At 36.4% G+C, this 14296-nt stretch overlaps 6 protein-coding genes across 6 annotated transcripts; 4 read left to right on the top strand and 2 right to left on the bottom strand.

Moving 5' to 3' along the window:
- Positions 1–1152: 1152 nt before the first annotated feature.
- Positions 1153–2094, top strand: LOC143423527 (chymotrypsin-like protease CTRL-1). Its single transcript, XM_076894912.1, has 3 exons — positions 1153–1500; positions 1583–1812; positions 1914–2094. The coding sequence occupies exons 1-3, from the start codon at positions 1218–1220 to the stop codon at positions 2076–2078; spliced, it is 678 nt and encodes a 225-aa protein (XP_076751027.1). The 5' UTR covers positions 1153–1217; the 3' UTR covers positions 2079–2094.
- A 1231-nt stretch (positions 2095–3325) lies between these two features.
- LOC143423517 (histone H4) lies at positions 3326–3811 on the top strand. The gene has a single exon (XM_076894900.1). The coding sequence runs from the start codon at positions 3378–3380 to the stop codon at positions 3687–3689; it is 312 nt and encodes a 103-aa protein (XP_076751015.1). The 5' UTR covers positions 3326–3377; the 3' UTR covers positions 3690–3811.
- A 640-nt stretch (positions 3812–4451) lies between these two features.
- LOC143423509 (histone H2A) lies at positions 4452–4954 on the bottom strand. Its single transcript, XM_076894889.1, has one exon. The coding sequence runs from the start codon at positions 4903–4905 to the stop codon at positions 4531–4533; it is 375 nt and encodes a 124-aa protein (XP_076751004.1). The 5' UTR covers positions 4906–4954; the 3' UTR covers positions 4452–4530.
- A 204-nt stretch (positions 4955–5158) lies between these two features.
- On the top strand, positions 5159–5770 carry LOC143423506 (histone H2B). Its single transcript, XM_076894884.1, has one exon. The coding sequence runs from the start codon at positions 5193–5195 to the stop codon at positions 5562–5564; it is 372 nt and encodes a 123-aa protein (XP_076750999.1). The 5' UTR covers positions 5159–5192; the 3' UTR covers positions 5565–5770.
- A 959-nt stretch (positions 5771–6729) lies between these two features.
- Positions 6730–7671, bottom strand: LOC143423481 (uncharacterized). The gene has a single exon (XM_076894855.1). The coding sequence runs from the start codon at positions 7600–7602 to the stop codon at positions 6919–6921; it is 684 nt and encodes a 227-aa protein (XP_076750970.1). The 5' UTR covers positions 7603–7671; the 3' UTR covers positions 6730–6918.
- A 2313-nt stretch (positions 7672–9984) lies between these two features.
- Positions 9985–14293, top strand: LOC143423524 (integral membrane protein GPR180). The gene is made up of 5 exons (XM_076894907.1): positions 9985–10773; positions 10855–11362; positions 11442–11579; positions 11646–11901; positions 12023–14293. The coding sequence occupies exons 1-5, from the start codon at positions 10400–10402 to the stop codon at positions 12211–12213; spliced, it is 1467 nt and encodes a 488-aa protein (XP_076751022.1). The 5' UTR covers positions 9985–10399; the 3' UTR covers positions 12214–14293.
- Positions 14294–14296: the final 3 nt, after the last annotated feature.

Raw genomic sequence — 14296 nt, 5'->3', positions numbered from 1 at the left:
TTTAACTGCCTCAGGAACCGTGGAACGCAACTGAAATGAAACAAAGAAAAAAGAAAGGATCGATTGGTGTGTGTGTGTGGGTTTTTCGTCCAGTCCTCTGATGGGTGCTTGTTTACACACAATTTGCTGAAATATGCCCATACGCTTAACAACACAAGAACTGTGTAAATGACTTTTTTGACTCGTATTTTTCCCAGTATATCCTGGAGTGAAATATGTTATTAATTCCTCTTATTCGTTGTGTACTAAAAGCAACAAACGAAACTAATTGTTTCAATGTTTCAAACAGTTTTCAATGTATGGTCGCTCTTCATTTGTACAACGAAATATATGTATCTTACAACGTTAAACACGAATTTGTTCAAAATTATCATGCAACTATTCGAAATAATTGCATCATGAAGACATGATTACGTAATTCGTAAAAATATCAAATTGATGTTTCCTTCTAGAGATACTTATGCTCATCTTACGGTCTTGTAAGCGTTTCGTTTTTGGAATACAAGCAGTAACGACTCCTCTCCAATCAAATATCAATATATTACTAAATATGTTTACGTTCAAACTTCGTCGGGGAGATGAGCAATTAATATCGACCTTTTTTAATGTTTCAAACGTTTCCGAAAGTTCAAATACTTGGAAAATAAACAGTTTAAAGGACAAAGAACAGTCTCTTCCTAAACAGCTCCGAGACTACACAAAAAAAGCATTGAGAAAGTTTTTCAGATTCAAATAGTTGGTAAATATAATTCCATTTGTTCAAAAAATTATTCAATTCCCTTTCCTATCAGGTGACATTAGCCATGTGCATTTAACGTTTCCAAATTTTCTTAATTGCCAATGGCTTCGGTATTTTTCCATTGAAAATAGTCCCATTAGCCTTTCGATTAAAGGTGTACATAGAAAGAGTGCAGGTATATAAAAGAAATCCGATGAATCCATTTTTCATAGTTCGTCATGATTTCGATGAATACCAAGTTGTACTTGATCGTTACCGTAGTTTTAGTCCTGTGCCATGACGTTTTCTCCAACTCAGCTCCGGAGACGTTGAAATTCATCGGAAGATGGAACTCGAAATTTTTTTGGGGCAAAAGTAAGTACATGGATTTTCTTCGCATTGAACGAAATAATGTAATGAAACACGAAAAAAAATAGATGAATTGGATACGCAAAGAATCGTCGGTGGGAGATACGCGGCACCGAATCAATTCCCATTTATGGCGGTGGTGCATCGATTGATGGGCCGTGGAATGATCTCGCAGTGTGGTGGCACCATAATATCATCACGATGGGTTTTAACAGCTGGACACTGCGTGGCACCTAAGCCTCAACGATTTCTCGTGGTTTTCGGTATTTATGACAAAACAGGCATCGGGTACAGTTACTATCAAGGACCTGGAGTAACGATGTTAACCAACCAGGGCATTCTACATCCTGAGTACCAAACTATAGTAAACGATATAGCTTTACTCTACATGCCACAGAATATCCCATTTGGAGGTAACATTCCTATTGTCACGTACCATTTTCTCGTTTCGTGTGCAAACAGATACGTTTTTCGATTAATATTTCCAACTTTTAGAGAACATACATCCTATTAGCCTTGCCGGTTATAGCGATTACGGTGAAACTTTTGCTAATAGAATAAGTATGGTTATCGGATGGGGAAAAGACAGACCTTCCGGGACAGGGACAAAGAGATTAAAGTACGCGACTTTGCCAACCATTTCTAACAACGAATGCTCCGCGTATTGGTCTGTGACAAACAAACATGTATGCACGGCGCCTGGATATGGTCAGGATGCTTGTCAGGTAAAAAAAAAAAAGAAAAAACCAACGATCGTCCGTTGTTTCGAATGTCCCATCGTCATACAGAACGTATCGCTTCATCGTTCGATTGAATATGTATACAGGGTGATAGCGGAGGTCCTCTGATCGTATACGAAAATGGGATGCCTCTACAAATTGGAATTGTTAGTTACGGAGACGGAAAATGTCCCAGTGACAAGCCTGGTGTATTTTCAAGATTGACTGAATACGCTGGTTGGATTTATGAAGTTACAGGCCTCCACTTTTGACGGAGCCCTCTAGTATATTATTTCGATTTTATTCAGCAACAATTTATACGTATATTTATGTGAATAAAAATGATTTGCAACATCATTATCGACGATAATCCATTTCACGATTTTCGTTACACAAATCAGGTGTACGGTACGACTCATGGCGGATTATTTTAATATTCGGTAGTAACAAAAATGAATCTTGTACATATGGACGCGAAAAGGCGAGTTGGAAGCAGGCGATATGCCCGGCTGGTTTTTGTTCCCAGAAGTATTCAACCGATGCACCTGGCCAGTTATAAACCGTCGAGCGAACCCCTCTGTTGATCACAATGAGGTTAGGTAGGGAAAAGGTAGAAGGACAGGCCTAACAGCCCAGGTATACAGGATTGAAAGCAAAAAGTGCGCCAGACTATACCTACGGGTACATATGTACATCCGATTTTATGAAACAGATGGGACAAACGAACAGAATTGTGAATATAGCATTCTCTATTTTATGAGAAACCATAACCCTTATCAATAGATTAGGTTAGATTTTTTATACGACTAACCTATAGCGATAATAGTACAATTCTCATCGTTTGCCACTTCCAATGCGCAGCCGTGTATACATAAACTATACGTATGCTTACTTAGCTCTATGATACTATGAGAGGAGCGGCGGGTAAAGACAATTTATGACCCAGCCATTTAAGCCATGGATGGTTCACAAATGACCGGCAATGGCGGTGATGGCTTACAAAACCGAGTTAGATTTTAAGCTTACTGTTACGCTCGAAGAAAGAAACGTTTCGAGAAATGTAGCTCTTAAAAGAGCCGTTGTATTTATTTGTCTGAGAACAATTAACAGGAGCTTACCAACTGTGTAAGAATTCAAGCAGCAAGCTTGAGTAGATTATTTTCTCTCCTGTTCGATACGTTGGAGTATTTGCCGTACCACTGACTCGAATGGTTTCTTAGGTATCAGTAGCTTCGTGCTCTTCTGATAATGACGTATCTCCTGAATCGGTTCACGTTTCGAAAGAATTTTATCTTTCTCTTTCTCTCTATTGTACTGATTAACGCGTGTCATTTTTTTTTTCTTTGCGCGTATAAACGATATTCCTCTCTGCCGTGCGTTTGAACGTCGTCGAGAGAAAGCACTGGTATGTATAACTTCGGCTCGATACGTTGCACTTTCCGATTGGCTCGCGTCGAAGTGGTGGGGATACAATCGTTGTAACGTATAAAAGCGGCCGGAACGAGAGACCGAGCATCAGACGTGTTTTGTACTCTTGAACTTGCTGTTGAATCTGTTCATCGAATTTAAAGATGACTGGCCGTGGTAAGGGAGGAAAAGGATTGGGAAAGGGAGGAGCCAAGCGTCACAGGAAGGTACTTCGTGATAACATTCAGGGAATCACGAAACCGGCAATCCGTCGGTTGGCTCGTCGTGGCGGTGTCAAGCGTATATCCGGTTTGATCTACGAAGAAACTCGTGGTGTTCTGAAAGTCTTTCTAGAAAACGTCATTCGTGATGCTGTCACCTACACCGAACACGCCAAAAGAAAGACCGTAACTGCCATGGACGTCGTGTACGCTCTGAAGAGGCAAGGACGCACGCTTTACGGTTTTGGAGGTTAAGCTGGGAAATGAGCGATGTCGACATGCGATTATCAACAATCGTGAAACAAAACGGCCCTTTTCAGGGCCACAATTCTTTCATACATAAGAACCACTCGTTCAATATTTTATATTTTCAAAATCCCCCCCTACTTTAAACGTGTTGTGTTGAAATGAACATTTACGAAAAGTTTTGCACTTTATGTAGTTAAAAATTTTTCTTTAATATAGTGATGTGTATAATTTGTTGTAAAATAATGGAAAACAAAATTGTAATTGCTCCTATTATTTTACCAACAACAAATAAATTTATGTAGTATTTATACGCGACTTTGTTTCGTGTATTTAAAATGATACATATCCAAAGTTCAATTATGTATATTGACTCGACGTAAGAAGTAACACATGATAGGTGTCGGACCATGCAACGTTGCCAGTTCTGTTCGTCTGCCATATTGTTTTTATTGTCGGTAATTCTTATGGAGTGCGGATGGTGTTGCCAGCGCATAAGCTATCTCAGAAATATAATTTCACTTTCGTATTAACTGATAATAAAAATTGTTGCAACTTAAAGTTGCATGTGTAATATGAATAAATAAAATCAAATGGAATTATGCAGAAACTTATAACATGTATAATTTCGAACTTCATGTACAAAAATATTTACACTTTTTTTAGACATTTCGATAACATTTGTCGTAGAAGTATATCACGCACGTATATTCTAAATTTTGTACCAATGATCTTAATAAAGTGATGTTAAAGAGTAAATTTGCGATGTTCGTGAATTATGAGATAATCATTCCATATTGAAATTAATTGGTGGCCCTGAAAAGGGCCGTTTGAGTTTTGAAAATGGAGATTAAGCTTTCTTTTCCGTTTTCTTTGGTAAAAGGACAGCTTGGATATTTGGCAGGACGCCACCTTGTGCTATTGTTACACCGGAAAGTAATTTGTTCAACTCCTCGTCATTGCGTATGGCTAATTGTAAATGACGTGGTATGATTCTCGTCTTCTTGTTATCGCGAGCAGCGTTACCAGCCAATTCCAAAACTTCAGCGGCCAAGTACTCCATTACAGCCGCCAAGTAAACAGGAGCACCGGCGCCGACACGCTCCGCATAATTTCCTTTTCGTAAAAGACGGTGAATACGACCGACAGGAAATTGTAACCCAGCTCTGTTGGAACGGGACTTTGCCTTTCCCTTGACTTTACCGCCTTTTCCACGTCCAGACATTTTCTAGAAATGTATATAATCCTTCGAGTACGAGATCGTTCAACAGCGAAGCTTCGCCAGATATTAACCCAAGCCAGTCCCTGCCTCGAAATATATAGTCCCAGACGGTACCATGCTCGCACCAATCGGAGCGCTCAATATGGCGCGGCAGTGGAACGGCGCGCTCCGATTGGTCCCGAGTTGGGACTCGGTTACCAAATAAAGGGTGGAATCGAGGACCGTGCTTTCATTCGCATCTACGTTCTGACTCGATACGAACAGTGTACGAAGATTATTAGCAATTGACAATGCCGCCAAAAACCAGTGGTAAAGCGGTGAAGAAAGCGGGCAAGGCCCAGAAGAATATTAGCAAAACCGACAAGAAGAAGAAGCGCAGGAGGAAGGAGAGTTACGCTATCTACATTTACAAAGTTCTGAAACAAGTGCACCCGGATACCGGTATATCAAGCAAAGCGATGAGCATCATGAACAGTTTCGTGAATGATGTATTCGAACGCATTGCGGCTGAAGCATCACGTTTGGCCCATTACAACAAACGATCGACTATCACTTCCCGTGAAATTCAGACTGCTGTCCGTTTGCTCCTTCCTGGTGAACTGGCTAAGCACGCCGTCAGTGAAGGAACCAAAGCTGTTACTAAATACACAAGTTCAAAGTGAACGTAACACTACCCAAACCGGCCCTTTTCAGGGCCACAAATGTTTCACGCATAGGAAAACTTTTGTTCGCTATACCATTACTATTTCGATAGTTTCCAAGTGTTTCTCCGAACCTTTATCGTTGAAACTAACTTCGTTTCAAAATTTCATTGTAAAGCAGACAATTTTCGATGTCTGAAAAATTAAGTCCTTGTACCTCTGTACAGTTTTCAATTTTACAAACGTAATAGAATTTGAAAATACAGTTAGATACAAGCCCGCAGATACGAAACAGTTTACGAAGCAAGGTTATGAAATCGGTAACATCGTTAGACGTACATGTATGTACGTTTTCAAGTGTTGCCACAAGGAAAGCGGGAGAAATACAGCGAGTTAACCCGAACCCCTTAGTTAGAATCGTCACGATACAAACTACAGACTCCATGGATCATAAGCGATTATAATACTTTCCTATTCTTACATGTATCCTCTTTTAATTGTATTATAATGTTGTTTACTTTATGCTGAAGTAATTGCAATTACGTCTAAACATTATATCCACTAGCTACAACTATAAATTTCTATCTTTTGCTTCTCTATATTATTTATTTCAATAGTGATACTACTACTACATTTATAAAAATGTTTATTCAGAGCTTAAAGATAGATTTTTATATTAATACATAACCAAAATACCTTAATTTAATTACTGTATTGAATCAAGTAGAAACTTAAAATAAAAATTTTCAACTTTGTAACTCAAACGAGAGATTACTGAGCAAACCATACAATTACGATAAATAAAGTTTAAATTATACGATATATTTTCTCTACTGTACAAAAATCTATCAGTTACTGTAATGAACTGTAAATTTTATGTGTTATCCCTCTATAGAGAATTCATTGTTAACTACGTAAAAAAATAAGTTACATTATTGTTAAACAATTTACCTATCTATGTATCACAGAATATATTATATGATGTAAACTATTTGATAGAATTGACGATAATTATCCCGTATCTCGAAACAGTGATTTGTACATGTTTGCATACATTTGATTACGCTGACAAAGGAAATATACCATCATTTTGTACTCGTCAAGCACTTATCGTACAGTTTTCGTTATCTATCAAAAGTGTTGAAAAAATGTAGGATAGCGAACGGTGAAGTACGCTGCCACTGTATTCGGGTTTGTATACGAGGTAATCTATTTAGGTTATGTTCTTTATTATAAAGTGTAAAATTAGTAATGGTAAAAAAGTTAATACTGTTTAGATTGTCTAAAGATTGTCCCTTGTCGAGATTGAGTTTGTGGCCCTGAAAAGGGCCATTTGTGTTTGTGTGTAGCGGGGATAAAACGTTTGGTCTAACAATTATTTCTTCGCTGGTGATTTCACAGTTTTGGAAGCGGCAGCCTTTTTCGGTTTCGGCGTTCTGGTCTTAGCCGCTGGTGCCTTGGCGGTCTTTTTGCTCTTGGACATCGCCTTCGATTCGCTGACAGGCTTAGCTTTTTCGATCTTCTCGGGCTTCTCGGCCGGTTTAGCGGCCGATTTCTTGACCGCGGCCGATTTTTTGGTCTCCGCCTTTTTGGGCGGGCTGGACTTCTTCGGTGAGGCTGGCTTCCTCACCGGGGTCGTCTTCTTCTCGACGGACTTCTTGACCGTCTTCGGTTTCGATACCTTGACGGCACGATGGATCTTCTTCGTCTCGGATCCCTTGGTCGTGGACAATTTGAACGATCCAGACGCGCCTTTGCCTTTCGTCTGCACAACAGCGCCAGATGTAACGGCCGTTTTCAGATACCTTTTGATGAAAGGTGCCAATTTCTCCCCGTCAACTTTGTACGTCGACGCGATGTACTTCTTGATCGCTTGCAACGACGATCCCTTGCGATCCTTGAGCTCCTTGATGGCAGCGTTCACCATTTCAGAGGTTGGTGGATGCGAGGACTTCGGCCGCTGTGATTTCGTCGATTTCGCCTTCGCAGTCTTCTTCGCCGGGCTGTTGCTCTCCGGGCTCTCGACGGAAGTATTCGCGGCGCTTCCTTTATCCTCCATTATTGCCAACAAATTAGTTTGATCGCAACTCTGTTGTCGTTAGAAAGATTCGGTTCTTAACGAACTGGCTTCCAAGTTTTCGCTACGACACCAGAGGCCCGTCATTTTCCCTGCGAGCGCGGACCTTGGAGAGAGACCCACTGAATATGTTGAGCGTCGAGTTTCACTAAAAACGGTGAAGCGGTAAATGATCGGTTGAATCTGACCACGATTACTCGCCGAGTGGCGTTTATCCAGGTGAAAAACATACGGGAATAAACGACCACGTGTATCTAGTTTTACGCCATAGCAATTACATCCTCTAGAATGTTACTGGGTTTCGTGCACGGCATGATTTTCCAACGAGTGTCTCTTCGCAGTATCGGGACGGCTTACGGAAAAACAGCAAAAATTGTTTAATTATTCGAGCGTTCCCCTTTAATTTACATCGTAAACGATACTAATAGAACTGGCTCTGCAAGCTATCCAATATTTTTCTCGATCATATCATCGACGACTGTAAAATTATAAGTTTAAAATAGGCACTGCCGGAATCTGTAGTTCTCTGGAGAATGAACGACAAACCCGGGCTTGATATTTTATAACTCAACAGTCTACCCTGGTAAATTGTTGCAATTTTAGGTCTATCGTACATTAATCATGATAAAATATAAATAGAGACGATAAAATGTGCGAACAATTAGTCGAAACATAGGAGGTTCGTATGCGTTCACTTCGAATGTGACTCACGGAGGGCATAACCTCATTGTTCAATAATAAAACAAAATATTTAGAACTAGCTTCGCATTATTAAGAGTAATTCCTTTTTCTCTGTTTTATTCGGAATGTATGTTGTTAGAAGCATTAAGTTCGATGGGGTGAACGGATCGCGCCAAACAAGGATTTCATGAAAACGGGAGGCAACATATCGACGATGTGAATTGTAGCAGACATTTGCTGTTAAATGATTTCTATTTTTACAGGAATGCGATCGTTGTCTGAGATTTTAATTAACTTGGATCGAAGGAACATCGATTTTTTAGGAAAGCTGCTTAAATATACGACAGTATATGTAAATCGTATATGTTGTAAACGTATAAAGATTGCATTATAAGATGGCAACTGAACGTCTACTATTGCGCATAAAAAATGAACACGTTCATTTCGGTAAAATAATGAATTTCATTGACACAAATTGCGGTGTGCGTGATCGTTATGGTTGCCATAATGGACACAGTATAGTAGATATCCATACGAAATAACTGTTTTAACATAAAATATAGAATATTCTGGGGAAAACTGATCGAATAACATGGGAGTAACGCTTAATCGTACAAAGTAGACATCTTGTTTTAAACATTGCTTGTTGTACAATTGAAAAAAAAACATCAATTCTCTTTAATATTGTCGCAACAATATATTTAACGAGTTGCTGGTGTGCATGTGTGTGCCTTATTGTATATACACAGAGAGAGAGGTAGATTGTAAAACGATGCATACAATTTATTATTCCTCTATACTCGTTTTTGTATTTTTAACGACATTAATTATTTTTAATTACAACATATGTATGTGCATCTAAATTAACAAGAAGAAATATGCACTTTCTGAGGTACGATTATTCAAGTACTATTCACATGTATGTAAACATTATAATTTACATATTCAGAAATGAAGCCATAACAGTATGATACATCCAAGCATAGGGTGCGCCAGCAGCTTGAAAAGAACCAAGAAATTAAACAGCCTTCGTCGAAAGTAATAAAGTATCGTAGAAGCTTTTCATTGAAACTAATGCGTCGTTTATTAATTGGCGAAACAACGGAAGTAGAATTTTTTCGGACGACAATGATAACATTCGAAAAGCTATCTATGCTTTATACATTCTATAGAATTTCTAAGAAATTGCGTTGCGTTATAAATTGTATCTATACACGTGCTTTGTTGTACGATTAATAATATTTGTTAGATAATGATTTATCTAGGTAAACAGGCTGAATTTTTGAGAATCTTGCAAATTTATTTTTCATTGAGATTTCCTCAAGAGAAAATCAAAACCAGATATATATATATATACATATAATACATTGTTCTATTTTTTTTCAAATACAGTATATATATTATTATTTAAGTAGAATTTATTTGTTGAATGTTTACTTTGAGGTTATGTCTATCGAAAAGGCATTAAGTCCAGTTTTAAATCATTTTTTGAATATCACATTTGTAATAATTTACGTGGTAAACAATTCGATGTAAGATGTACGGACATAAACCAAGAGTACATGAGTTTATTTTTATATCGCCTGACGGTGGATTGATCGGGAGTAAATATATAAGAATGAATTGGATATTTGAACATTTAACACGGTTCGATACGAGATGAATCCAGATTAATAGGGTAACGTTAATCGAAGGCGTTGAGTATCGCACGTAAGCGCGCGAAAGTTTACGAGAATGGTGCGGCGATAGTGGTGAGAAAAGGTTTTGCGGCGACCGGTCTATCTGGGTGGGGAAAATCAATAGGAAAACCGAGTTTAAATCAGAAGTATGGGTCATTAACGTTTAGCGAATGAATCGCGTGGTGATATTTTTGAATATTGCGTTGTCGCGTGAACGTGTCCATGCTTGTGAAATCTTTTCAATGACGCTTTCGGAGTGTGGTGTCTCTTGACCTAGACGGAAATTCGATTGAATACAGTGCGCGACACGGTTATCTATAACAGCTGTGTTTAACAAGAGGAAAATGTTAATAAACAGCGGGATCGATGCTTCTTGACATCTAGTTTGGAAAAAGAAGACATCGGCTCGTGATTTAACAATGTTGATACTAAAAATTTGGTTCGTTTGTTTTATGTTATGCATCTTGTCGCGGATCAACTATGTTAAAAGTACACACATCTCGGGCACCTTCAATACGAAGGAGTTTTTTCGTTTCCTCGTCAAATTTGGTTTCCAAAAGACTGATCGTCATCGACAGAAGGATTCATGCGGATACATTTTCGGCAATGTGACGTCGAGACACAATTTTTCTGTACCGATCACATTGGCAGTTTTAGATCGCGGTCACTTTTTAGAATACTATGGGAATCGCACGATAAAAGACAAGAATACTGCTTGTACTCTTATGTTTAATACTTTGAATCAAAGTTCTTACGATGTGCATTGCAACGAAGAGGGCCAAGATTTTCTTAGGTAAGAGTTGTACATTCCTTCGAGTAATGAATCCGTTCAAGTTGACATTGGACATTAAATTGTATAATTTCCTTTATGAAGGAGGGTACCTTGCGCGAAAGGCAAATTATGTCCGGACGAAGATTCCGTATGGAATATTGTAAAGGGATACCAGTTCACATATGTCATACAAGATTTTTGGCAACCACGTTTTTGGTATATGAGCCTGGTGGCGTGTTACAGGAATATAACTACTTGCCAATGGGAATATTATGATAAACACGATGAATTAGATTATGATATATGGCTAGTAAATGGGAATCCGAATACTAGCGGCCTAAATAGTTTGACGTATCAGTTTTCTTACGATAGACAAAATACTACAGAGCTATACTTGTTGTTTTTTATGTGCTATATTATACTTGTACCGCTGCAGTTATACGCTGTAAGATTACAAAAGCACCCTGTAACAAGATTATTCACCGCTAGTTTACTATTAGAGTTTATAGCAGTGTGCTTAATTTTGATACACGTATTGAAGTTTGCTCTTGACGGAGTTGGCTATGAACAATTGGAAGTGGCCGGAGATATTTTCGATATTCTTTCAAGAGTAGGTTTTAATAAAAGAATTACAATGTAATTTGTTTTTTGTTAGTTATTATTTAATAATCTCTTCTTATGTGATATAGACCTCATTCATGTTACTCTTGCTTCTACTTGCAAAAGGATGGGCTGTAACTAGAATGGAATTGACATGGAAGCCATTGGTTTTTGCTATATGGCTTTGTTACGGAGTTGTTCATATTTTATTATACGTGTGGAATATGGTAAGCATTTGCTCTTGTTTGTTGCCATAAATGTATTTCAATTACATATAAATATCATATTTTTAGACTGAGGTTGATATTATTGAGGATATAGATGAATACCAGACGTGGCCAGGATGGTTTATACTTTTATTCCGTAGCACAATTATGATTTGGTTTTTATGCGAACTAAGAAATACTATGACATACGAACACAATACTCAAAAGTTGAATTTCCTACTGCATTTTGGTGCATCTTCATTAGTTTGGTTCATTTATTTACCTATCATAGCACTTATAGCTTTGCAAGTAAGTGCATTATGGAGGTTCAAACTTTTATTAGGTAAGCGTTGGTTGGATATTTATTTTAATCGTGGAAGCTAAATATTTTGTATGTTATGTATAGTCTAATATATCATAAAACTTAGATGTAGCCTTTTATTCTCACGTGTGTGATTTTGCAGGTATTACATACTCTGCTGATTGTTTTGCATATTGCGTTATGGCACACTTACTCTGGCCAACACGAAGCGAACAATACTTTTTGCTCGCACAAGGAGCAGATAATGGGGATGAACTCGATGAATTTAATGAAGCACCGCATGTACTGAACAACTATGTAGAACCTCCGGAACTTACTAAAATAATTGCTTAATGTTAAAATATAAAAGGCAAAGGGTTGCTTATACGAAAAGTCGAAACTTATCATTTGGCTTAATACTATTTGCCAAATTAAACAAAATAGAGTTGATAATACTCTGCTACATGCTACTTGAGACTGATATATTCTGCACACTGTGTAATTAGAGATCTAATCTAATAATCAAATTTACATATGTGATAGGAAGTCAATAATTGACGCAAGGAAAAATAACCGAAACATGGGTGAGTATGATATGAGTATCTTCATGAGTAACTTTTCATTAAAAAAATAGTAAATATATGATTGGGTTTTAGCAGTTTGTAGTTATAAGAAAAGATATTGTTATCTAATGTATAACTTTTATGCCAGTGTACATAATAATGGTAATTAGCTGTCAAGTATTTAATATTTAAGGGATTCATCTGTTATGTATAGTAGTACTCATATATATACATATAGTCTTTATTCATATTTTTTACTATCTTTTTACATGTACTATCATCCTCTTATCATGCTGTAATATAATACTTCTTCTTTAATTTACTCATGTCATACTCTTGGATCATAGGAATTCAACGCTAATGAATGATTTAATCTTACAACATTTTATCCATTACTGTTTGTTAATTACGTGTAAAAGAATTCACTAGGGTAGGGTAATCACATACAATTGTGTCTACAAGAATTTTTAATGTTTTATTATTACATGCATTATTCATGTTAGTCCAAATTTTACATCTTATAGTTACGTGTACAATATTTATTCTGTACGAAAATAATTTTAATGCACATTTTAGAAAAGTATAAAATTTAAAACTGAATCAGCACGATTTTTTTTCTATTAATTTTTATAATATATATCCGTATAAAAACATGTACGATTGTAATGTGTATAAATGAAGCTGAGTATGAATATATTATAGACGAGATTTTCATTAAAAAATATTCTACATGCATTCATAACTTTTACAGTATTACATTGCAGTAGATGTTGTATCAATATTGAACTAACTAATGAAATTATTATAAATATATCTTTTATATGTATTTTAATAACAGGTGTTGTCATCTTGAAATTTATTGGTTTAAACGTATTTTTTATTTGTTTAAATATACAATAGTGCACAGATGTATTAAAATATTAGTACTGGTATTTTTCACAAGAATTTTTCACAATTTCGTTTTCTAATGTTTACATGTCTCACAAATGATTCCTATAACTTTTTTGCTCAATCTTGTAACAAATAAAGTATTAGAAAAATAAAGCACCTAACTATTATACTTGCAAACTGAGTATATATCACAAGTTTGGTACAGTATTTTTAATGTGCTAATATTGATAAGAATAGAACATGTAACAAAAGAATCTTCTTTTTAAACTTATTTGTAAATGATTCTAATATAATTTTTTAATTGTATAGTCACATGCTTATTTTTCTGTTCTTTTATAAAGAGGATTAGATTGTTTAATATTTATGGAACATGTACAAATTTTTATGCTATTTTTAAAATATCCCATGAAAATTTGTAAATTAATGTATGCATACCAACTTTGAATACACTTACTATTACTTGTATTGGGACTGTCGAAAAAAGAAAAACATGCAAATTTGTGCTGGCATAAGGTTGCATACAGAACTCTATACTATTATCTCGCGAAGAAACAGAACAAGGGTTAAATAGTTCCCAGTCCAAAGTATGCTAAATGTATGTGTTTTAATACATAGTATTTTTAACAAATACATTTTATTCTGTATAAAGCTAGTAGAGAAAAAAAGAAAACAAAGCAGTAAGCCGCTATTGGTGGAATGAAAGTTTTTGTGTTTAGTACAATACATGAATTTGTGAAATAATTTTGGAGAAGACTGTAAGATTTAGATGCATACAACACAATAGAAATAGTAGAATCGGTATTAGCGACTTATAAAAAGTAAGTTTGAGATTGTGGATTGCAGCATTCTATACTGATTGAATTTACAATTTTAGCATGTTGTGAAACAACATGATTGCTTGTTGCTGCTTTGAAAAGTAAATAAAGGATTAATGAAAATATTGACAAGAGTTTCAAATCAATCAAAAAAATTTATTTGTGTAT

This window comes from Xylocopa sonorina, chromosome 5, assembly GCF_050948175.1.
Source record: "Xylocopa sonorina isolate GNS202 chromosome 5, iyXylSono1_principal, whole genome shotgun sequence".
Lineage (NCBI taxonomy): Eukaryota > Metazoa > Arthropoda > Insecta > Hymenoptera > Apidae > Xylocopa > Xylocopa sonorina.
The sequence above is the reverse complement of the archived record's forward strand: the minus strand, read 5'-3'. Positions and strand labels throughout refer to the sequence as shown.

Coding starts and splice junctions, on each gene's coding strand:
- LOC143423509 (XM_076894889.1), bottom strand. CDS start 4,905: ATGTCTGGACGTGGAAAAGGCGGTAAAGTCAAGGGAAAGGCAAAGTCC.
- LOC143423517 (XM_076894900.1), top strand. CDS start 3,378: ATGACTGGCCGTGGTAAGGGAGGAAAAGGATTGGGAAAGGGAGGAGCC.
- LOC143423524 (XM_076894907.1), top strand. CDS start 10,400: ATGTTGATACTAAAAATTTGGTTCGTTTGTTTTATGTTATGCATCTTG. Junction 11,363..11,441: donor TTTTCGATATTCTTTCAAGA/GTAGGTTTTAAT, acceptor TATGTGATATAG/ACCTCATTCATGTTACTCTT. Junction 11,902..12,022: donor GAGGTTCAAACTTTTATTAG/GTAAGCGTTGGT, acceptor GTGATTTTGCAG/GTATTACATACTCTGCTGAT.
- LOC143423506 (XM_076894884.1), top strand. CDS start 5,193: ATGCCGCCAAAAACCAGTGGTAAAGCGGTGAAGAAAGCGGGCAAGGCC.
- LOC143423527 (XM_076894912.1), top strand. CDS start 1,218: ATGGCGGTGGTGCATCGATTGATGGGCCGTGGAATGATCTCGCAGTGT. Junction 1,501..1,582: donor ACAGAATATCCCATTTGGAG/GTAACATTCCTA, acceptor TCCAACTTTTAG/AGAACATACATCCTATTAGC. Junction 1,813..1,913: donor ATGGTCAGGATGCTTGTCAG/GTAAAAAAAAAA, acceptor ATATGTATACAG/GGTGATAGCGGAGGTCCTCT.
- LOC143423481 (XM_076894855.1), bottom strand. CDS start 7,602: ATGGAGGATAAAGGAAGCGCCGCGAATACTTCCGTCGAGAGCCCGGAG.